Source organism: Callithrix jacchus, chromosome X, assembly GCF_049354715.1.
Source record: "Callithrix jacchus isolate 240 chromosome X, calJac240_pri, whole genome shotgun sequence".
Lineage (NCBI taxonomy): Eukaryota > Metazoa > Chordata > Mammalia > Primates > Cebidae > Callithrix > Callithrix jacchus.
Genome location: NC_133524.1, coordinates 748264 through 770706, shown reverse-complemented (window position 1 = coordinate 770706; position 22443 = coordinate 748264). Strand labels below are relative to the sequence as shown.

The 22443-nt window shown below is 62.9% G+C and overlaps 1 protein-coding gene across 7 annotated transcripts in view; it reads left to right on the top strand.

The window, feature by feature from the left end:
- Positions 1-22443, top strand: part of PPP2R3B (serine/threonine-protein phosphatase 2A regulatory subunit B'' subunit beta) — a 51211-nt gene that overhangs the window by 15374 nt on the left and 13394 nt on the right. For all 7 annotated transcript variants that reach the window (XM_078362883.1, XM_078362882.1, XM_078362888.1 and 4 more), the window contains exons 2-6: positions 9575-9760; positions 15897-16000; positions 16207-16309; positions 16843-16917; positions 22058-22144. In XM_078362883.1, coding sequence (XP_078219009.1) covers positions 9575-9760; positions 15897-16000; positions 16207-16309; positions 16843-16917; positions 22058-22144 — 555 coding nt within the window. The remainder of the gene's footprint in view (positions 1-9574; positions 9761-15896; positions 16001-16206; positions 16310-16842; positions 16918-22057; positions 22145-22443) is intronic.

Here is a 22443-nt window from a genome sequence, read left to right as displayed (position 1 = left end):
ACCAAGCGCTGGGGAGGACGGAAAGTGCCTGCCTGGGACCAGGCGCCCCTCCGGTCTGTCTTATTTTTTACTGAGGAGGCGGTGACTTCAGCATTCTTCTTCCACGCGCACGCAGCTGTCGTGTCCTTCTGTGTTTGCGGCTGATGCCTGGCCCGGCGGCTCCGTTCGGGGCGGGCCGCTGTCTGGGCGATTGCTTCAGAGCCCAGGGAGACCTGCTGCCGCCCGAGAGGTGGCCGCTGCCCAAGCGCTCGCTCTGTGTGTGTTGAAAGGAATGTGTGCTCTGCAGCTGTGCCGGGGCCGGGTCTATTTATGGCCCGGAGATTAAACTTGTAAATCTCCCGGGCCCGCGACCTCGGGGTGCTGGGGCTGTTTCTTGTTCCGTCTCTCCTCTGTTGGTGCCCGGGGCGGGTGGGCCCAACTCCCACCCCCTACCCCACCCCCCGCCATCAGTATCCGGGGCAGGTGGTCCCGGCTTCCCCCTGTCAGTGCCCGGGATGGGTGGGCTCAGCTTCCACCTGTCTGTGCCTGGGGTGTGTGGGCCCAGCTTCCCCCCATAAGTGCCTGGGGTGGGTCTGGCTTCCCCCCGTCACTGCCCACAGTGGGTGGCTCTGCCTTCCCCCTGTCAATGCCCGGGGTGGGTGGGCCCGGCTTCCCCCCAAACTTCCTGGGGTGGGTGGGTCTGGCTTCCGCCTCTCGCTGCCCGGGATGGGTGGGCTGCACCTTCCGTGGCCTGCTGAGTGTGTGTCCAGCCGCATTCACTTGATGAGCGCTAAGGCTGCATTGCCAGGCACGGATAGAGTCAGCCCCTGTGGACTGTTTCTGTCCTCCCGTGACCGATCTGTCAGCGTTCTGTGGTGGCCTCTCTGTCTCCACATATGTCCGTCACGTTGTGCCGACGTCACGGATGTTAAAACAGCAACACCAGCGTGGTTTCTTGACTGTCTGCCTGCTGTGTCTTTTTCCGTCTGGAAGACACACGTGCAGCTTCTGGATCCTGAGGTCTTGTGCGTGTCCCACGGCCTCTGTGTTCCCGCAGGCAGGTCTCCCTCTTACAACCGGACTACGTGGCTCACTGAAGCCTCGTGCGTGTCCCACGGCCTCGCCAGGCTGGTCTCGAACTCCTGACCTCAAGTGATCCTCCCTCCTGGACCTCCCAAAGTGCTGGCATTACAGGCGTGAGCCACCTCGCTCAGCCTCATGTCCTTCTTGAAAGAGACTCTGTGTCACATCTCTCCATACCACGGAGGCCGTTTCCTTCCTGCGGTCGGGCCTCTGTCTGGTCAGTGGGGCACGTGGCTCCCCGACGGCCTCCGCAGTCTCCCACGGCCTCTGTCTTAACGCTCTCTGAACACGTGGAGGCTGTTTTCTTCCTGCGGTCGGGGCTCGTCTTGAAACTGGAGCACGTGGTCGCTGACGTGGATGCCGCCTGCTCCTCTGTGTGACGGCGGCTCTCGCCGTCTCCTCCTGCGTCTCTGCCGCCCGCTCTTTTTCAGCTCAGCTCTTCCTCGCGATTGCAGTACGAACTTTCTAGTAGGTCACCGTTTATCCTACAAATGTCAGCTGCTGGCCGGACGCCGTACCTCACACCTGCGACCCCAGCACTGTGGGAGGCTGAGGCAGGAGAACCGCTGGAGGCCAGGAGTTCAAGGCCAGCCTGGGCAACATAGTGAGACCCCGTGTCTTAAAAAAAAAAAAAACAAGGAAAAAATGCCAAGTCGTAAACTTTTCCAAGCCCAACATGGATCAGTGTCTTTTCCTGCAACTCACAGTCCGTCACACACGCATTCAAGTCACCATTTCACTGACACGCTGTTGTCATACTGAGACTTTTAAGGACTGAACTGGGTGTGGTGGTCAGCCTGCCTAGCTTGTCCCAGTGGTCACTGTGACCTGCTCTGCCCTCCATCCCATCTGCGTTCGGGAGGCCTCGGCTTGTCTCCTCACCTCTTGCTTCACTGTGTTACGGCCGTGCATCTTCTCTGTAAATTTTGCTGTAAAAATGTCCACGTATTCATCTCATGCTTTTTTTTTTTTTTTTTTTTTTGAGACGGAGTCTTATCCTGTCGCCCAGGCAGGAGTGCGGTGGTGCGATCTCGGCTCACCGCAACCTCCGCCTCCTGGGTTCAGGAGATTCTCCCGCCTCAGCCTCCCGAGTAGCTGCGAATACAGGTGCCGACCACCACACCCGGCTGATTTTTGTATTTTTAGTAGAAACACGGCTTCCCCGCGTTGGCCAGGCCGGGCTTGAACTCACGGCTTCAGGTGATCCGCCCTCCTCGGCCTCCCACGGTGCTGGGGTGACAGGCGTGAGGCACAGCGCCCGGCCGGGCACCCCCGTTTCTGGCTGTGGATTGTATTTGGTCTGTGTTGGAGGCCGTGGTTTCCTCGCTGATTGTGAAGGATGGACAACCTTTCCCCTTCTGCTGGGGCTCACGGGAGCCTCAGGCCTCGGCGACCCTCTCCAGCTCTTACGGCTGCAGGGTGAAGACTTTGTGCCCTTCTTTCTCCCACGTCACCCAGTCCGCTCTGTGCGTTCTCTGCTCGCCTGTTTTAAAACCCTAGAATTTACGTGTCAGTCGGTTTCTACCTGTTTCTTGCTCATGGTTTCAATTTCCTCTTTCATTTCTTTTGTTAGCTTTGTTTTGAGACAGTTTTGCTTTTTTTTTTTTTTTTTGAAAAACAGAGTCTCACTCTGTCACCCAGGCTGGAGTGCAGCGGTGTGAGCTCAGCTCACCCCAATGTCCATCCCCCGGGTCCACCCCAATGTCCATCCCCCGGGTCCAAGTGATTCTTCTGTCTCAGCCTCCGAGTAACTGGGATTACCAACACCTGCCACCGTGTCTAGCTGATTTTTTGTATTTTTGGTAGAGCTGGGATTTCTCCACGTTGGTCAGTCTGGTCTCGAACTCCTGACCGGAGTTGATCCACCCCCCTCGGCCTGCGAGACGGCGGGGATTACGGGCGTGAGGCACCGCGCCTGGCCTTCTCTTTTATTTCTTAAAATGCAGGAGTTGTGTTTGTTATGTCCCGGCAGTTCCTGAGTCAGAAGCCCCCTCGCCTCACAGTGAGGGACAGAAAGACTCCCTCACTGTGCCTCACTTCTGTGGGCCTGTCGGTGGTTCTTGACTGTGAGGTGCTCGTTTTTCTCACAGCTGTGGGAGGTTCCTTGAGTCCTGGGTATCCTCAGGAACTTGCTTCCTGCATGGCAACAACTCTACGTTTTCGGGTTGACGGGGGTTTTTTGGGAGACAGAGTCTTGCTCTCTTGCCCAGGCTGCAGTTCCGTGGTGCCATCTCAGCTTGCTGCCACCTCCGCCCCCTGGGTTCCAGCGATTTTCCTACCTCCGCCTCCTGGGTAGCTGGGACTATCGGCGTGTGCTTCCACACCTGGCTAATTTTTTTTTTTTTTAGTAGAGATGAGGTTTTGCTATGTTGCCCATGCTGGTCTCGAACTCCCGAGGTCAGGCAGCCTGCCCGGCTCAGCCTCCAAAAGTGCCAGCATTACAGGCACGAGCCAGTGTGCCCGGCCGTGGGAGGGTTTTCTCACCATCGTGGTGATGTCGTTTTCATTTGCAAACCTGCAGGAGAGTCGGCCATAAGTCCTCGGGGAGAATTGCACCCTGCCCGGCTGCCACCTGCAGCTCCAGGCAGAGGCCACAGTCTTCCCTTCATTCCTGGGGCCTGAGGTGTGCGGGAGTCTTATTGGCAGTTCATCCTTCTCACTGAAGGTGGAGCGTTCTGGGAGGTTTCCTTGATGCAGCTTCCTCCGAGGACCCTGGGTTTTACCTCCTAGTCCCCAGAGCTCTGCAAGGCTGTGACAGATTTCGGGGTGCACACTTCTGAAGGCTGAGCCTGTGCAGGGTCAGTGGGCTTCCCTGGATCCCTCCTCCAGGGCCACCCTGCCCCTTCCTCCCAGGCCTCCCTGCCCCCTCCTCCACGGCCGCCCTGCTCCCTCCTCCACGGCCACCCTGCCCCCTCCTCCCAGGCCTCCCTGCCCCCTCCTCCACGGCCGCCCTGCTCCCTCCTCCCGGGCCTCCCTGCCCCCTCCTCCACGGCCGCCCTGCTCCCTCCTCCCGGGCCTCCCTGCTCCCTCCTCCCGGGCCTCCCTGCTCCCTCCTCCACGGCCGCCCTGCTCCCTCCTCCCGGGCCACCCTGCTCCCTCCTCTCCGGCCTCCCTGCTCCCTCCTCCCGGGCCTTCCTGCTCCCTCCTCCCGGGCCTTCCTGCTCCCTCCTCCCGGGCCTCCCTGCTCCCTCCTCCCGGGCCACCCTGCTCCCTCCTCTCCGGCCTCCCTGCTCCCTCCTCCCGGGCCTTCCTGCTCCCTCCTCCACGGCCGCCCTGCTCCCTCCTCCCGGGCCTCCCTACTCCCTCCTCCCGGGCCACCCTGCTCCCTCCTCTCCGGCCTCCCTGCTCCCTCCTCCCGGGCCTTCCTGCTCCCTCCTCCCGGGCCTCCCTGCTCCCTCCTCCACGGCCGCCCTGCTCCCTCCTCCTGGGCCTCCCTGCTCCCTCCTCTCCGGCCTCCCTGCTCCCTCCTCCTGGGCCTTCCTGCTCCCTCCTCCCGGGCCTCCCTGCTCCCTCCTCCCGGGCCTCCCTGCTCCCTCCTCCACGGCCTCCCTGCTCCCTCCTACCGGGCCTCCCTGCCCCCTCCTCCCGGGCCTCCCTGCTTCCTCCTCCCGGGCCTCCCTGCCCCCTCCTCCCGGGCCACCCTGCCCCCTCCTCTCCGGCCTCCCTGCCCCCTCCTCCCGGGCCTCCCTGCTCCCTCCTCCCGGGCCTCCCTGCTCCCTCCTCCACGGCCGCCCTGCTCCCTCCTCCCAGGCCTCCCTGCTCCCTCCTCCACGGCCTCCCTGCTCCCTCCTCCCAGGCCTCCCTGCCCCCTCCTCCCGGGCCTCCCTGCTCCCTCCTCCACGGCCGCCCTGCTCCCTCCTCTCCGGCCTCCCTGCCCCCTCCTCCAGGGCCTCCCTGCTCCCTCCTCCAGGGCCACCCTGCTTCCTCTTCTCCGGCCTCCGTGCTCCCTCCTCCCAGGCCTCCCTGCTCCCTCCTCCCGGGCCGCCCTGCTCCCTCCTCCCGGGCCTCCCTGCTCCCTCCTCCCAGGCCGCCCTCCTCCCTCCTCCACGGCCGCCCTGCCCCCTCCTCTCCAGCCTCCCTGCCCCCTCCTCCAGGGCCACCCTCCTGCCTCCTCCATGGCCACCCTGCTCCCTCCTCTCCGGCCTCCCTGCTCCCTCCTCTCCGGCCTCCCTGCTCCCTCCTCTCCGGCCTCCCTGCTCCCTCCTCCCAGGCCTCCCTGCACCCTCCTCCCCGGCCTCCCTGCTCCCTCCTCCTGGGCCTCCCTGTTCCCTCCTTCCAGATCACCCTGCCTCTTCCTCCCCGGCCTCCATGCTCCGTCCTCCCAGGCCTTCCTGCTCCTTCCTTTCAGATCACCCTGCCCCCTCTTCCCTGGCCACCCTGTCACATCCTCCCCGGACTCCCTGCTCCCTCCTCCCTGGCCTCCCTGCCTCCTCCGCTTGGGCCACACTGCTCCCTGCTCCCTCCTCCTCGGCCTCCCTGCTCCCTCCTCCCGGGCCACCCTGCTCCCTCCTCCCAGATCACCCTGCTCCTTCCTCCCCGGCCTCTCTGCCCGCTCCTCCCGGGCCTACCTGCCCCCTCCTCCCCGGGCCTCCGTGGTCACTCCTCCCCGGCCTCTCTGCCCCCTCCTCCCCGGGCCTCCGTGGTCACTCCTCCCAGGCCTCTCTGCCCCCTCCTCCCAGGCCTCCCTGCTCCCTCCTCCCCAGCCTCTCTGCCCCCTCCTCCCAGGCCTCCCTGCTCCCTCCTCCCCGGCCTCCCTGCTTTCTCCTCCCAGGCCTCCCTGCTCCTTCCTCCTCGTCCTCCCTCTTCCCTCCTCCTGGGCCTCCCTGCCCCCTCTTCCCAGGCCTCCCTCTTCCCTCCTCCCAGGCCTCCCTGCTCCCTCCTCCCCGGGCCTCAGTGGTCACTCCTCCCAGGCCTCCCTGCTCCCTCCTCCCCGGTCTCCCTGCTCTCTCCTCCCGGGCTTCACTGCCCCCTTCTCCCACACCTCCCTGCTCCTTCGTTGGCCTCCCTGCCCCCTCCTCCCCGGCCTCCCTGCTCCTTCCTCCCCCCCAGGCCTCCCTGGCCCCTCCTTTCAGGCAGGCACCTGTGGCCTGACATACTGTACCCTCCTGCCAGCCTGCGGATGCTGCTTTCTGGAAGACGTCTGTGGAACGTTCTGTCCAGTATTCTTGTCAGTTTTCAGCAAGAGGGTTGGTTGGTGTGCCCAGGTCATTATATTGGCAAAAGCAGGAGCCTGAGAGCCCACTGCGGAATAGCCACAGGGCCAATTCCAGAACCCAAACCGCAGAGCTGTGCGAACCCAGCGTTGTGAAGGGGGAAGAGCTGCAGGCTCCACAGCGGGACCTCGTAGCCAGACACGAGGAGGGTGCTGCTGCGGGGACGCATGGTGGATTCGGGGAGACACGGACCTCCCACCCCCGCTCACTGAGGTCACGTTCTGAATCACGGGGAACGGTGTGCCCGTCAGGTAAAGCTGTGCGGAACGAGCATCCAGTCGGCGCCCACTGTGGGAGCCTGCTGTGCGCCACGTCACGGAGGCGGTCCCTGCTCCTCCTAGATGGGGTGAGAGAAAAACTGGCCGAGTCTTACCGTGGGCAAGGGTCCCATGGGGACAGCAGGGGGGGACCTGCTCTCTGAGGACACTGCATCTGGGACCCAGTCCTGCGTCGATCAGGCAGTCAGGACTGTGAGCCCAAAGAAGCTGACCTGTGGTCCATGGGTTCTGGGACTTCCTCCCCGGACCTCTCCTCCATAAGACTTGGAAGAGGAGGAGGGCGCTGCCCCGTCCCTGGGTAGTTGGAGGAGGAGGAGGAGGAGGAGGAGGACGCGGCCCCGTCCCTGGGTATTTGGAGGAGGAGGACGCGGCCCCGTCCCTGGGTAGCTGGAGGAGGAGGACGCGGCCCCGTCCCTGGGTAGTTGGAGGAGGAGGAGGAGGACACAGCCCCGTCCCTGGGTATTTGGAGGAGGAGGAGGAGGACACAGCCCCGTCCCTGGGTAGTTGGAGGAGGAGGTCGAGGCCCCGTCCCTGGGTATTTGGAGGAGGAGGAGGAGGAGGACGCGGCCCCGTCCCTGGGTAGCTGGAGGAGGAGGAGGAGGACACGGCCCCGTCCCTGGGTAGTTGATGGAGGAGGACACAGCCCTGTCCCTGGGTAGCTGGAGGAGGAGGACGCAGCCCCGTCCCTGGGTATTTGGAGGAGGAGGAGGAGGACACAGCCCCGTCCCTGGGTATTTGGAGGAGGAGGAGGAGGACACAGCCCCGTCCCTGGGTATTTGGAGGAGGAGGAGGAGGACACAGCCCCGTCCCTGGGTAGTTGGAGGAGGAGGTCGAGGCCCCGTCCCTGGGTATTTGGAGGAGGAGGAGGAGGAGGACGCGGCCCCGTCCCTGGGTAGTTGATGGAGGAGGACACAGCCCTGTCCCTGGGTAGCTGGAGGAGGAGGACGCAGCCCCGTCCCTGGGTATTTGGAGGAGGAGGAGGAGGACACAGCCCCGTCCCTGGGTATTTGGAGGAGGAGGAGGAGGAGGACGCGGCCCCGTCCCTGGGTAGCTGGAGGAGGAGGAGGAGGACACGGCCCCGTCCCTGGGTAGTTGATGGAGGAGGACACAGCCCTGTCCCTGGGTAGCTGGAAGAGGAGGACGGGGCTCCGTCCCTGGGTACTTGGAGGAGGAGGAGGACACAGCCCCGTCCCTGGGTAGTTGGAGGAGGAGGAGGAGGACGCGGCCCCATCCCTGGGTAGCTGGAGGAGGAGGACGCGGCCCCGTCCCTGGATATTTGGAGGAGGAGGACGCGGCCCCGTCCCTGGGTATTTGGAGGAGGAGGAGGAGGAGGAGGAGGTGGACACAGCCCCATCCCTGGGTAGTTGATGGAGGAGGACGCTGTTTGCTTGCTGATGTCATTGACCGTTTTTCTCTGTGTTTTGCTGTCACGGGATGACAGTAAATATACAGCTCGTACGTTTTCTGGAGATGAACCGGGAGACTCTTGAGCTTGTGGTGGGTCCTGCGGGTGCTGAGAGTGAGGGGAGTGCTGTTGGTGAGTGTCACCGGGAGCCCGTGGCGTGGGCTCTGCACTGGGTGAGGGGCTGAGGCTTGTGCCCGCAGCAGTACCTGCTGGTCGACCCCATCACCTGCTTGTGTCTGTGCCCGCTCTGCATCTGCCTCTCAGGATGTGAGTGAGCCGGGCTCCGGGGGCAGGGTTGTGCCTCGCCATGTCAGTGCCCTCAGGAGTCTGGGGCGTGGGGCTGCTCTTGTCCCCAGCGCTCTGCCAGATGTGAGGTCACTGGTGTGGCCCATGGGAATCAGGAGCCAGTCCTCTTGGGTGTCTCGGGCATCTGGGTTGCTTGGCTGCTCTGCCAGGTGTGGTGGGTACTCACTGTGGAGCACTGAGCCACTGTGGGGTCCCTGTTGGTATCAGGTAACCCTCCAGATGCAGGTGTCCCTGCAGTGGGTGTGTGAGTGTCCCCGTGGCCAGGTGGAGATGTCTCTGCAGTGGGTCTGTGAGTGTCCCCGTGGCCAGGTGGAGGGGTCCCTGTGGTGGGTCTGTGAGTGTCCCCGTGGCCAGGTGGAGGGGTCCCTGCAGTGGGTGTGTGAGTGTCCCCGTGGCCAGGTGGAGGGGTCCCTGCAGTGGGTGTGTGAGTGTCCCCGTGGCCGGGTGGAGGGGTCCCTGCGGTGGGTGTGTGAGTGTCCCCGTGGCCGGGTGGAGGTGTCCCTGCAGTGGGTGTATGAGTGTCCCCGTGGCCAGGTGGAGGTGTCCCCTGCGGTGGGTTTGTGAGTGTCCCCGTGGCCGGGTGGAGGGGTCCCTGTGGTGGGTGTGTGAGTGTCCCCGTGGCCGGGTGGAGGGGTCCCTGCAGTGGGTGCATGAGTGTCCCCGTGGCCGGGTGGAGGGGTCCCTGCAGTGGGTGAGTGTGTCCCCGTGGCCAGGTGGAGGGGTCCCTGCAGTGGGTGTGTGAGTGTCCCCGTGATCGGGTGGAGGGGTCCCTGCGGTGGGTGTGTGAGTGTCCCCGTGGCTGGGTGGAGGGGTCCCTGCGGTGGGTGTGTGAGTGTCCCCGTGGCCGGGTGGAGGGGTCCCTGCAGTGGGTGAGTGTGTCCCCGTGGCCAGGTGGAGGGGTCCCTGCAGTGGGTGTGTGAGTGTCCCCGTGATCGGGTGGAGGGGTCCCTGCGGTGGGTGTGTGAGTGTCCCCGTGGCTGGGTGGAGGGGTCCCTGCGGTGGGTGTGTGAGTGTCCCCGTGGCCGGGTGGAGGGGTCCCTGCGGTGGGTGTGTGAGTGTCCCCATGGCCGGGTGGAGGGGTCCCTGCGGTGGGTTTGTGAGTGTCCCCGTGGCCGGGTGGAGGGGTCCCTGCGGTGAGTGTGTGAGTGTCCCCGTGGCCGGGTGGAGGGGTCCCTGCAGTGGAGTATGTGGGATCACCTGGCTTTGGCGCCATGCGTCCTAGAGCGGCCCTTGCTGTTGGTCCCGTGTCCGGGTGGAGAAGGCGGCGGCGGCTCCCAGGTTCTAACCGTGTGCTTCTGTGGACTCTTCAGGTCCAGACGCTGAAACAAGAGCCTCTGCGCCCGGCCACCAGCCAAAGCATTCCGACCTTCTACTTCCCCAGAGGACGCCCGCAGGACTCCGTCAACGTGGACGCCGTCATCAGCAAGATCGAGGGCACCTTCGCGCAGTTCCCCCAGGAGAGGGCCACCATGGATGACATGGGCCTGGTGGCCAAGGTGCGTGTCACACGCGCGGGATGCGGAGAGGCCGACATGGTGCCGTGAGTGTGTGAGGGTGAGGCTGAGCAGGTGAGGTGGGTGCCGTGGATGTGTGAGGGTGAGACGGAGCAGGTGAGGTGGGTGCCATGTGCGTGTGAGGGTGAGACGGAGCAGGTGAGGTGGGTGCCGTGAGTGTGTGAGGGTGAGACGGAGCAGGTGAGGTGGGTGCCATGTGCGTGTGAGGGGGAGGGGGAGCAACCGAGGTGGGTGCCATGTGCGTGTGAGGGTGAGACGGAGCAGGTGAGGTGGGTGCCATGTGCGTGTGAGGGTGAGACGGAGCAGGTGAGGTGGGTGCCGTGAGTGTGTGAGAGTGAGACGGAGCAGGTGAGGTGGGTGCCATGTGCGTGTGAGGGTGAGACGGAGCAGGTGAGGTGGGTGCCATGTGCGTGTGAGGGGGAGGGGGAGCAACCGAGGTGGGTCTCACTGTCCGGCTGTGGACGTCACAGCCTGGTGACCGTGCACTGGGGTCTCGCTGTCCCCGGCTGTGGACATCGTGGCCTGGTGACTGTGCACTGGGGTCTCACTGTCCCCGGCTGTGGACATCATGGCTTGGTGACTGTGCACTGGGGTCTCACTGTTGCCCGGCTGCGGATGTCATAGCCTGGTGAACATGCACAGGGGTCTCACTGTCCCCAGCTGTGGACGTCATAGCCTGGTGACTGTGCACTGGGGTCTCACTGTCCCCGGCTGTGGATGTCATGGCCTGGTGACTGTGCACTGGGGTCTCGCTGTCCCCGGCTGTGGATGTCATGGCCTGGTGGCTGCACTGGGGTCTCGCTGTCCCCGGCTGTGGATGTCGTGGCCTGGTGGCTGTGCACTGGGGTGTCACTGTCCCCAGCTGTGGGTGTCGTAGCCTGCTGGTCGTCCACTGGGGTGTGACCCCAGCTGTGGGTGTCGTGGCCTGGTGATTGTGCAGTGGGGTCTCGCTGTCCCTGGCTGTGGATGTCGTGGCCTGATGGCTGCACTGAGGTCTCACTGTCCCAGCTGTGGATGTCGTGGCCTGGTGACTGTGCTGTTGTGTCCACAGTGGTCCTCGTGTATTTCCCTCGTGTCCCATGATGTTGAGTGTGTTTCCATGTACTTCCTGGCTGCGTGTACCTCTGTAGACACAGATGTGTGTTCAGCTCCTTACCCTGTTTTCAATTGGATTGTCTCTGATTTTCTCATTGTGTTTTTGGGTGTCCCTGTCCTGCGTGGGGTCATCATCTGCTCCTGCCCTGGGTGTCCCTGTCCTGCGTGGGGTCATCACCTGCTCCTGTCCTGTGTGGGGTGAGCACCTGCTCCTGCCCTGGGTGTCCCTGTCCTGTGTGGGGTCATCACCTGCTCCTGCCCTGGGTGTCCCTGTCCTGTGTGGGGTCATCACCTGCTCCTGTCCTGGTCTGTGTGTCCCTCAGCATGTGTGGATGACCCTGTGTATGTGTCCGTCAGTGTGTGTGGTCGGCACTGTGTGTGTGTGTGTGTGTGTGTGTGTGTGTCTCTCAGCGTGTGTGGACGGCACTGTGTGTGTGTGTGTGTGTGTATGTGTCCCTCAGTGTGTGGACGGCACTGTGTGTGTCCCTCAGTGTGTGTGGATGGCACTGTGTGTGTGTCCCTCAGCGTGTGTGGACAGCACTGTGTGTGTGTGTGCCCGTCAGCGTGTGTGGACGGCACTGTGTGTGTGTGTCCCTCAGCGTGTGTGGACGGCACTGTGTGTGTCCCTCAGCCTGTGTGTGGACGGCACTGTGTTTCTCAGCGTGTGTAGACGGCACTGTGTGTGTTTGTGTGTGTGTGTGTGTGTGTCCCTCAGCGTGTGTGGACGGCACTGTGTGTGTCCCTCAGCATGTGTGGACGGCACTGTGTGTGTTTCTCAGCGTGTGTGGACGGTACTGTGTGTGTGTGTGTGTGTGTCCCTCAGCATGTGTGGACAGCACTGTGTGTGTTTCTCAGCGTGTGTGGACGGCACTGTGTGTGTTTCTCAGCGTGTGTGGACGGCACTGTGTGTGTGTGTGTGCCCCTCAGCATGTGTGGACGGCACTGTGTGTGTTTGTGTGTGTGTGTGTGTGTGTGTCCCTCAGCGTGTGTGGACGGCACTGTGTGTTTCTCAGCATGTGTGGACAGCACTGTGTGTGTGTGTGTGTGTGTCAGTGTGTGTGGACGGCACTGTGTGTGTTTCTCAGCATGTGTGGACGGCACTGTGTGTGTGTGTGTCAGCGTGTGTGGACGGCACTGTGTGTTTCTCAGCGTGTGTGGACAGCACTGTGTGTGTGTGTGTGTCAGCGTGTGTGGACGGCACTGTGTGTGTTTCTCAGCATGTGTGGACGGCACTGTGTGTGTGTGTGTGTGTGTGTCAGCGTGTGTGGACGGCACTGTGTGTGTTTCTCAGCATGTGTGGACGGCACTGTGTGTGTGTGTGTGTGTGTGTCAGCGTGTGTGGACGGCACTGTGTGTGTGTGTGTCAGCGTGTGTGGACGGCACTGTGTGTGTGTGTGTCAGCGTGTGTGGACGGCACTGTGTGTGTGTGTGTCAGCGTGTGTGGACGGCACTGTGTGTGTTTCTCAGCATGTGTGGACGGCACTGTGTGTGTGTGTGTGTGTGTGTCAGCGTGTGTGGACGGCACTGTGTGTGTTTCTCAGCATGTGTGGACGGCACTGTGTGTGTGTGTGTGTGTGTCAGCGTGTGTGGACGGCACTGTGTTTCTCAGCGTGTGTGGATGGCACTGTGTGTGTGTGTGTGTCAGCGTGTGTGGACAGCACTGTGTGTTTCTCAGCATGTGTGGACGGCACTGTGTGTGTGTGTGTGTGTGTGTGTGTGTGTGTCCCTCAGCGTGTGTGGACAGCACTGTGTGTTTCTCAGCATGTGTGGACAGCACTGTGTGTGTGTGTGTGTGTCAGTGTGTGTGGACGGCACTGTGTGTGTTTCTCAGCATGTGTGGACGGCACTGTGTGTGTGTGTGTGTGTGTGTCAGCGTGTGTGGACGGCACTGTGTGTGTTTGTGTGTGTGTGTGTCAGCGTGTGTGGACGGCACTGTGTGTGTGTGTGTGTCAGCGTGTGTGGACGGCACTGCGTGTTTCTCAGCGTGTGTGGACAGCACTGTGTGTGTGTGTGTGTCAGCGTGTGTGGACGGCACTGCGTGTTTCTCAGCGTGTGTGGACAGCACTGTGTGTGTGTGTGTCAGCGTGTGTGGACAGCACTCTGTGTGTGTGTGTGTGTCAGCGTGTGTGGACAGCACTGTGTGTGTGTGTCAGCGTGTGTGGACAGCACTCTGTGTGTGTGTGTGTGTGTGTCAGCGTGTGTGGACGGCACTGTGTGTTTCTCAGCGTGTGTGGACAGCACTGTGTGTGTGTGTGTGTGTTTCTCAGCGTGTGTGGACAGCACTGTGTGTGTGTGTGTGTGTGTGTGTTTCTCAGCGTGTGTGTAGACACTGTGTGTCATTTTCATTGCGTTTCTCCTCAGGTTGATTTTTATTTTAGTGCTTTTGATGGACGGCATTATTTTTATCATTTTTATGTATTTATTTATTTTAGAGACAGGGTCTCGCTCTGTCGCCCAGGCTGGAGTGCAGGGGCACCGTCTCGGCTCACCGCAGCCTCCGCGTCCCGGGTTCAAGCGATTCCTGCCTCAGCCTCCCGAGTAGCTGGGACCGCAGGTGCCCATGTCCACGCCCGGCTAATTTTTGTATTTTTGGTAGAGACGGGGTTTCTCCATGTTGGTCAGACCGGTCTCAAACTCCTGACCTTGTGATCCGCCCGCCTCGACCTCCCAAAGTGCAGGGATCACAGGCATGAGCCACCGCGCCCGGGCGATAGGGAAGGTATTTTTTTCTAGTCGTTATTTTCTAGTTTTCTAGTCACTCTGCTGAAGTCACTTCCCAGTTCACGTCTTTCCTAAACGTGGATTTTCTACACGGTGCGTTACTTGTGAATCCCGACGGCTCTGCCTCCCCCTTTCCCTCACGGTGGCGAGGAGGCCGGTCGTCACCGTTGGAGGGCGGCGGGGTGTTCTGTGACGGCCTCCGTCTCAGCGCAGCAGGCTGCCATCATGAAACACGACAGCCTGCAGACATTCGTTGCTCACAGCTCTGGCGGCTGGAAGATCACGGGGGCGGGGACAGGGCGGGGAGGACCTGCGGCCCGGGTCACAGATGGCGCTGGACAGGACGGGGAGGACCTGCGGCCCGGGTCACAGATGGCGCTGGACAGGACGGGGAGGACCTGCGGCCCGGGTCACAGATGGCGCTGGACAGGGCAGGGAGGACCTGCGGCCCGGGTCACAGATGGTGCCGGGCAGGACGGGGAGGACCTGCAGCCCCAGGTCACAGACGGCGCCAGGCAGGACGGGGAGGACCTGCAGCCCCGGGTCACAGATGGTGCCGTGCAGGACGGGGAGGACCTGCAGCCCCGGGTCACAGACGGTGCCGGGCAGGACGGGGAGGACGGGGAGGACCTGCGGCCCCGGGTCACATACGGCGCCAGGCAGGACGGGGAGGACCTGCAGCCCCGGGTCACAGATGGTGGCGTGCAGGACGGGGAGGACCTGCAGCCCCGGGTCACAGACGGTGCCGGGCAGGGCGGGGAGGACGGGGAGGACCTGCGGCCCGGGTCACAGATGGTGCCGTGCAGGACGGGGAGGACCTGCGGCCCCGGGTCACAGACGGCAACATCCCGCCGAGTCCTCACAGGGCAGAGGGGTGAGGGAGCTCTCGGGGTTCCCTTAGAGAAAGGGTGCTCATCGCCTTCATGAGGCCCCACCTCCCGATGCCATCGACCTGGGGAGAGGATTTCAGCACGTGAATCTTGGGGGCATTCAGGCCATCGCACCCTTGATTAGGATCAGCGTGTCCCTCTGTCTGCTTTCCTGGTGTGTTGTACGCTTGTGACCTGTAAATTATCACCGAGTTGGACTTCCCGCTGTGTGTCCGTGCAGGGTTTCTGCCTCCGCTGTCCGGCGATCACCGGCCTCTGACTTCCTGGGTCCCTGACGGTGCGCAGCCCGTGCCGCCTCGGACGCCCTCCTTTTATCTCGGGGGGAGCCCGTGTCCTTCTTCCTTCACCGTTTGGTGGCGCTCACGGGACCCGCCTGTGGGGGCTGCCGTTTTCTTGCTGGGAAGGTTTTAAATTGTGGACTCAGTTTTTTGCACAAACAGCCCTTTCAGATTTTCCGACGTGGTTTCTCCTTTGGCTCCAGGTGCTAGTCCAGAGGGATCCCCGAGCGTCCACTGACTCGCTGATGTTTGCAGGATCCGTGGTTACAGCCGACGTGGCTGAGTTCTGTTTTCTTCCTTACTGTTTTGAGACGGAGTCTCGCTGTGTCGCCCAGGCTGGAGTTCACCGCAGCGACCGCCCGCTGGCATCAAGTGATTCTCGTGCCTCAGCTCCCGGGCCGCTGGCATTCCAGCCGTGCACTGCAACACCCAGCTGGGTGTCGTGTTTTCAGCAGAGATGGGGTCTCGCCATGTTGGCCAGGCTGGTCTGGAACTCCTGGCCTCACGTGACCCACCTGCCTCGGCCCCCCCAAAGTGCTGGGATGACAGGCTTGAGTCCCCGCGCCCGGCCGGGGTTGAGTTTTAAGCAGTGTTTCCCGTATCGTGGTGATGCTCCCAGCCGACCGTTACTTTCCCTTCCGTCTCTGCCACGTGTCTGCGACCTTGCGTGGCAAGTGTGGGGCACAGATTTTAAACTTTCCTTCCTCACACCTGTCTTTGCGGCTGAGGACCTGCCGTGGTCACTGCTGCGGGTGTGTGCACACATTCCATGGGACGTGTCCATCGCTGTCACATTCCACGCAGTGTCCAGGCGACGTGGCCATTTACACTGGTTCTTCGGAGGTGCCGCTGGGTTTCCACACGCTGGGGATGCAGCCGCCCCGGTCCCAGTGCCCATGCACGGCCCCCGGTCAGGGGGTACTGTGTGCCAGCACTCCCGTGCTCAGTTCTCATCACTGAGCTCAAAGGCTGGAGCAAAACCCGCGCTGAGTGTGCAGACAGCAGGCGCGCCCCGCCGGGCGTCCTCGCTCCCGCAGCGGCGGTCTCTGGGCAGCGTGGCTCAGGCGTGAGGTGGGCGCAGGAGGCAGCTGTCCGGGCCCCGCTGAATGCCCACCCTCCCTCTCTCTGCCTCAGGCCTGCGGCTGCCCCCTCTACTGGAAGGGGCCGCTCTTTTATGGCGCCGGCGGGGAGCGCACGGGCTCCGTGTCCGTCCACAAGTTCGTCGCCATGTGGAGAAAGTGAGTCCGGGGCCGGGCAGGGGCCGTGTTGGGAGGGCGGAGGCGGCCCTGAGTCCGCATGGCACCAGGATTGGTGTCCCCGGGGCTGCCACAGCGAGAGGGGAACCCGCACCTGGGCACAGGCCCGGCCGTCGTGTGTGTGGCCACCTGCCCTGCCGTCCAGCCTGCGTCTGTGAGGGGGGCGCCCAGTCATCCTGTCCTTCCAGAATCCTCCACAACTGCCACGATGATGCCGCCAAGTTCGTCCACCTGCTCATGAGCCCCGGCTGTAACTATCTGGTGCAGGAGGACTTCGTCCCCTTCTTGCAGGTGAGAGGCCATGTCTACACTACACACCTTATCTGGGTCTACACCGCACACCTCATCCCTCACGGGAGGGCTCGTGTCTACACCGCACATCTCATCTCCCACGGGAGAGCTCGTGTCTACACTGCACACCTCATCTGGGTCTACACCGCACACCTCATCTCCCACGGGAGGGCCCGAGTCTACACCACACACCTCATCTCTCACAGGAGGGCCAAATCTCCACCTCACACCCCATCTGAGTCTACACCGCACACCTCATCCGCCTCCACACCGCACCCCTCATCCCTCACAGGAGGGCTCGTGTCTACACCGCACACCTCATCCCTCACGGGAGGGCTCGTGTCCACACCTCACCCCTCATCCCTCACGGGAGGGCTCGTGTCCACACCTCACCCCTCATCCCTCACGGGAGGGCTCGTGTCCACACCTCACCCCTCATCCCTCACGGGAGGGCTCGTGTCCACACCGCACCCCTCATCCCCGCTCACGAGAGGCCGGCGTCCACACCGCGCCTCGTGTCTTCCTGCCGTTAGGACGTGGTGAACACGCACCCCGGGCTGTCGTTCCTGAAGGAGGCGTCCGAGTTCCACTCGCGCTACATCACCACGGTGAGCACCTGCTGCTTCCCCCCTGCCGCGGGTGGGGAGCTTCCCCCGAGGGAGGCGGTTCCGGGCTGGGGCACGGTGGGGAGGGCGTGTTTCTGGAGTTGCCGCCGTGGATGGGGAGCTCTGAGCTGCAGGAGGAAGCGGCAGGTACCTGGCAGGGTGTCTCCGCCGTGCCTGGGACTCAGGGATGGGCGCGCGGGGCTGGAGCCCCCACCCTGCCCGACTCCGCCCCAGTTCCCCAGGCGCCCCCACCCCTGGCGCACAGCCCCTCCCTCCCAGTGGCCGGCACCCCTCCCCACCCACACACGTGCAGGAGGACTTTGTCCTGGGCCCACAGCTGCGGCTGCTCTGGGCGCGTCTCCATCCTCGGGATGGGGCCCCACATCCCAGAACCAGAGCGCAGCGCAGCCACCGCCGCCGTCTCAGCGCGGCCCAGGCCCCCGGCACACGCAGCTCACACTGCCCCGACCCCACTCCCCACCGCGGGAGACTGAGGACATCCCCGGATTACAGACGCTGCAGCAGTGCCGCCCTCGGGGTGACCCTGGCAGCCGCAGGCCGCTGCGTGTCACAATCGCCGGCACGCCTGAGTACCGGGCGGGTCTGAAGCCGCTGGAGGCCACGGCAGCCTCACACCTGTTTCCGGACACACATGGCAGGGCACCCACAAAAACGGGGGCTGTCCCCACTGCTTCGTGGGTACTCAGGGAGGTGGGCGGGGGCAGCAGGCTGTTCTCTGGGAGGAGTCAGGTAGGAGAACTCAGGTGGGTGGGGCACCCATCTGCTCCGTGGGATACTCAGTGAGGTGGGAGGACTCAGTGCAGTGGGTGGGGCACACATCTGCTCCGTGGGATATTAAGTGAGGTGGGAGGACTCAGTGCAGTGGGTGGGGCACACATCTGCTCCGTGGGATACTCAGTGAGGTGGGAGGACTCAGTGCAGTGGGTGGGACACACATCTGCTCCGTGGGGGACTCAGTGAGGTGGGAGGACTCAGTGCAGTGGGTGAGGCACACATCTGCTCCGTGGGGGACTCAGTGAGGTGGGAGGACTCAGTGCAGTGGGTGGGACACACATCTGCTCCGTGGGGTACTCAGTGAGGTGGGAGGACTCAGCGCAGTGGGTGGGGCACACATCTGCTCCATGCGGGACTCAGTGAGGTGGGAGGACTTAGTGCAGTGGGTTGGACACACATCTGCTCCGTGGGATACTCAGTGAGGTGGGAGGACTCAGTGCAGTGGGTGGGGCACACATCTGCTCCATGCGGGACTCAGTGAGGTGGGAGGACTCACTGCAGTGGGTGAGGCACACATCTGCTCCGTGGGATACTCAGTGAGGTGGGAGGACTCAGCGCAGTGGGTGGGACACACATCTGCTCCATGCGGGACTCAGTGAGGTGGGAGGACTTAGTGCAGTGGGTTGGACACACATCTGCTCCGTGGGATACTCAGTGAGGTGGGAGGACTCAGTGCAGTGGGTGGGGCACACATCTGCTCCATGCGGGACTCAGTGAGGTGGGCGGGAGCACACAGCTGCTCTCTGGGAGGACTCAGTGAGGTGGGAGGACTCAGTGCAGTGGGTGGGACACACATCTGCTCCATGCGGGACTCAGTGAGGTGGGCGGGAGCACACAGCTGCTCTCTGGGAGGACTCAGTGAGGTGGGCAGGGGCACACAGCTGCTCTCTGGGAGGACTCAGTGAGGTGGGAGGACTCAGTGCGGTGGGTGAGGCACACATCTGCTCCATGCGGGACTCAGTGAGGTGGGAGGACTCAGTGCAGTGGGTGAGGCACACATCTGCTCCATGCGGGACTCAGTGAGGTGGGCGGGAGCACACAGCTGCTCTCTGGGAGGACTCAGTGAGGTGGGAGGACTCAGTGCAGTGGGTGGGACACACATCTGCTCCATGCGGGACTCAGTGAGGTGGGCGGGAGCACACAGCTGCTCTCTGGGAGGACTCAGTGAGGTGGGCAGGGGCACACGGCCACTCTCTGGGAGGACTCTGAGGTGTGTGGGAGCACACGTCTGTTGTGTGGGCGGATTCTGATGTGAGAGCACAGATCTCTGTGAGAATTCAGGTGAGTGGGAGCACATGTAGCTCTGTGGGAGGACTTGGGTGGGAGCACGTCTGCCCTGTGAGAGGACTCACTGAGATAGGAGCACACGTATGCTGTGTGGGAGTATTCAGGTGGGTGGGAGCACATGTCTGCTTTGTGGGAGGACTCTAAGGTGGGAACACATCTGCTGTGTGGGAGGACTCTGGTGGGTGGGAGCACACGTCTGCTGTGTGGGAGGACTCTGAGATGGGTGGGAGCACACGTCTGCTGTGGGAGGACTCTGAGGTGGGTGGGAGCACGTCTGCTGTGTGGGAGGACTCTGAGGTGGGTGGGAGCACACGTCTCCTGTGTGGTGCGACTCTGAGGTGGGTGGGAGCACATGTCTGCTGTGTGGGAGGACTCTGAGGTGGGTGGGAGCACATGTCTGCTGTGTGGGAGGACTCTGAGGTGGGTGGGAGCACACGTCTCCTGTGTGGTGCGACTCTGAGATGGGTGGGAGCAGACGTCTGCTGTGTGGGAGGACTCTGAGGTGGGTGGGAGCACACGTCTGCTGTGTGGGAGGACTCTGAGGTGGGTGGGAGTACATGTCTGCTGTGTGGGAGGACTCTGAGATGGGTGGGAGCACATGTCTGCTGTGTGGGAGGACTCTGAGGTGGGTGGGAGCACATGTCTGCTGTGTGGGAGGACTCAGGTGGGTGGGAGCACACGTCTCCAGTGTGGTGTGACTCTGAGGTGGGTGGGAGCACATGTCTGCTGTGTGGGAGGACTCAGGTGGGTGGGAGCACATGTCTGCTGTGTGGTGTGACTCTGAGGTGGGTGGGAGCACACGTCTGCTGTGTGGGAGGACTCAGGTGGGTGGGAGCACATGTCTGCTGTGTGGTGTGACTCTGAGGTGGGTGGGAGCACACGTCTGCTGTGTGGGAGGACTCAGGTGGGTGGGAGCACACGTCTCTAGTATGGTGTGACTCTGAGGTGGGTGGGAGCACATGTCTGCTGTGTGGGAGGACTCAGGTGGGTGGGAGCACACGTCTCCAGTGTGGTGCAACTCTGAGGTGGGTGGGAGCACATGTCTGCTGTGTGGGAGGACTCAGGTGGGTGGGAGCACACGTCTCTAGTATGGTGTGACTCTGAGGTGGGTGGGAGCACATGTCTGCTGTGTGGGAGGACTCAGGTGGGTGGGAGCACACGTCTCCTGTGTGGTGCGACTCTGAGGTGGGTGGGAGCACATGTCTGCTGTGTGGGAGGACTCAGGTGGGTGGGAGCAGACGTCTCCAGTGTGGTGTGACTCTGAGGTGGGTGGGAGCACATGTCTGCTGTGTGGGAGGACTCAGGTGGGTGGGAGCACACGCCTCCTGTGTGGTGCGACTCTGAGGTGGGTGGGAGCACATGTCTGCTGTGTGGGAGGACTCAGGTGGGTGGGAGCAGACGTCTCCAGTGTGGTGTGACTCTGAGGTGGGTGGGAGCACATGTCTGCTGTGTGGGAGGACTCAGGTGGGTGGGAGCACACGTCTCCTGTGTGGTGCGACTCTGAGGTGGGTGGGAGCACATGTCTGCTGTGTGGGAGGACTCAGGTGGGTGGGAGCACACGTCTCCAGTGTGGTGTGACTCTGAGGTGGGTGGGAGCACATGTCTGCTGTGTGGGAGGACTCTGAGGTGGGTGGGAGCACATGTCTGCTGTGTGGGAGGACTCAGGTGGGTGGGAGCACACGTCTCCTGTGTGGGAGGACTCTGAGGTAGGTGGGAGCACATGTCTGCTGTGTGGGAGGACTCTGAGGTGGGTGGGAGCACATGTCTGCTGTGGGAGGACTCAGGTGGGTGGGAGCACACGTCTCCAGTGTGGTGTGACTCTGAGGTGGGTGGGAGCACATGTCTGCTGTGTGGGAGGACTCAGGTGGGTGGGAGCACATGTCTGCTGTGTGGGAGGACTCTGAGGTGGGTGGGAGCACATGTCTGCTGTGTGGGAGGACTCTGAGGTGGGTGGGAGCACACGTCTCCTGTGTGGTGCGACTCTGAGGTGGGTGGGAGCACATGTCTGCTGTGTGGGAGGACTCAGGTGGGGAAGCGCACACATCCTAAACGCAGCCTGTGACTTTCAGCAGTGGTGTTTGTGGGTCCGTGCCTCCTCTTTCCCGCACGTCTGTCTCAGTCATTCTGGCTACACAGTAGACGTGATAGGTTGTGGTTCCTCTGCTGAGACTTCAGATAACCTGGAGCTGTCAGGGGTTCGACAGGCTCAGGAGGCCTCACGCAGGGAGTGGGATGACCTCCTGGATGGGAGGCAGGAGGCCTTGCTCGTCCCGGGATGCAGCCCCACGTGTGGTCAGCGCACGGTTCGCTCAGCGAGGAGCCGCCCTGGGTGCCCCACGTGGTGCCTCCCCACAGTCAAAGACAGGGTTTCGGCCGGGCGCGGTGGCTCACGCCTGTAATCCCAGCACTTTGGGAGGCCGAGGCGGGTGGATCACGAGGTCAAGAGATCGAGACCATCCCGGTCAACATGGTGAAACCCCGTCTCTACTAAAAATACAAAAAATTAGCTGGGCACGGTGGCGCGTGCCTGTAATCCCAGCTACTGGGGAGGTTGAGGCAGGAGAATTGCCTGAACTCAGGAGGCGGAGGTTGCGGTGAGCCGAGATCGCGCCATTGCACTCCAGCCTGGGTGACAAGAGTGAAATTCCGTCTCAAAAAAAAAGGCAGGGTTTCACCATATTGGTCAGGATGGTCTCGATCTTCTGACCTCAAGTGATCCGCCTGCCTCAGCCTCCCAAAGTGCTGGGATGACAGGCGTGAGCCCCCGCGCCCGGCCAGAGTGTAGCATTCATCGAGTCAGGCTGTCGTGCAGACCGTGGTTTTTTGGGGTGTCCACGCCCCTTTTCCCACCTGTCCACAGGGGCACCCGTGACCAGACCCTCCCCGAGCGCAGCCTGGGGTGGTGCCTCCCGCAGGGCCCTTCCCACTGCCCCCGCCTGTTCCCTGGTGGGCCTGGGGCTGCTGAGACCAAGGCAGTGCCCGTCTGCCCCCGTTCCCCGTCTCTGCGAGGGGTGAGGCCCCTCGGGGTCTGCACACCCAGGACATTGACGCACCCCCGCAGGTCATCCAGCGCATCTTCTACGCAGTGAACCGGTCCTGGTCCGGCAGGATCACCTGCGCTGAGCTGCGGAGGAGCTCATTCCTGCAGGTGCGGCGGCCCCTAACCCTTTCCTCCCCCTCCGCTTCTCCTCCACCCCCCCCCCGCTTCTCCTCCCCCATCCCCTTTTCTTCCTCCTCTCCCTCCCCCTCCTCTGTTCCTCCCCATGTCCCTCCCCCTCTCCCTTTCCACCCCTTCCCGCCCCCTTCCTTTCTCCCCCGTCCCCGTCCCCTCCCTCTTCTCACCACCCTCCTTCCCTTTCCTCCCCGTTTTGTCTCCCACCCCCTCCCTTCCCTTTCCCCATGTCCTGGGAGCCCTGGGCCTACAGCACCCCCACTCCCGCCTAGCAA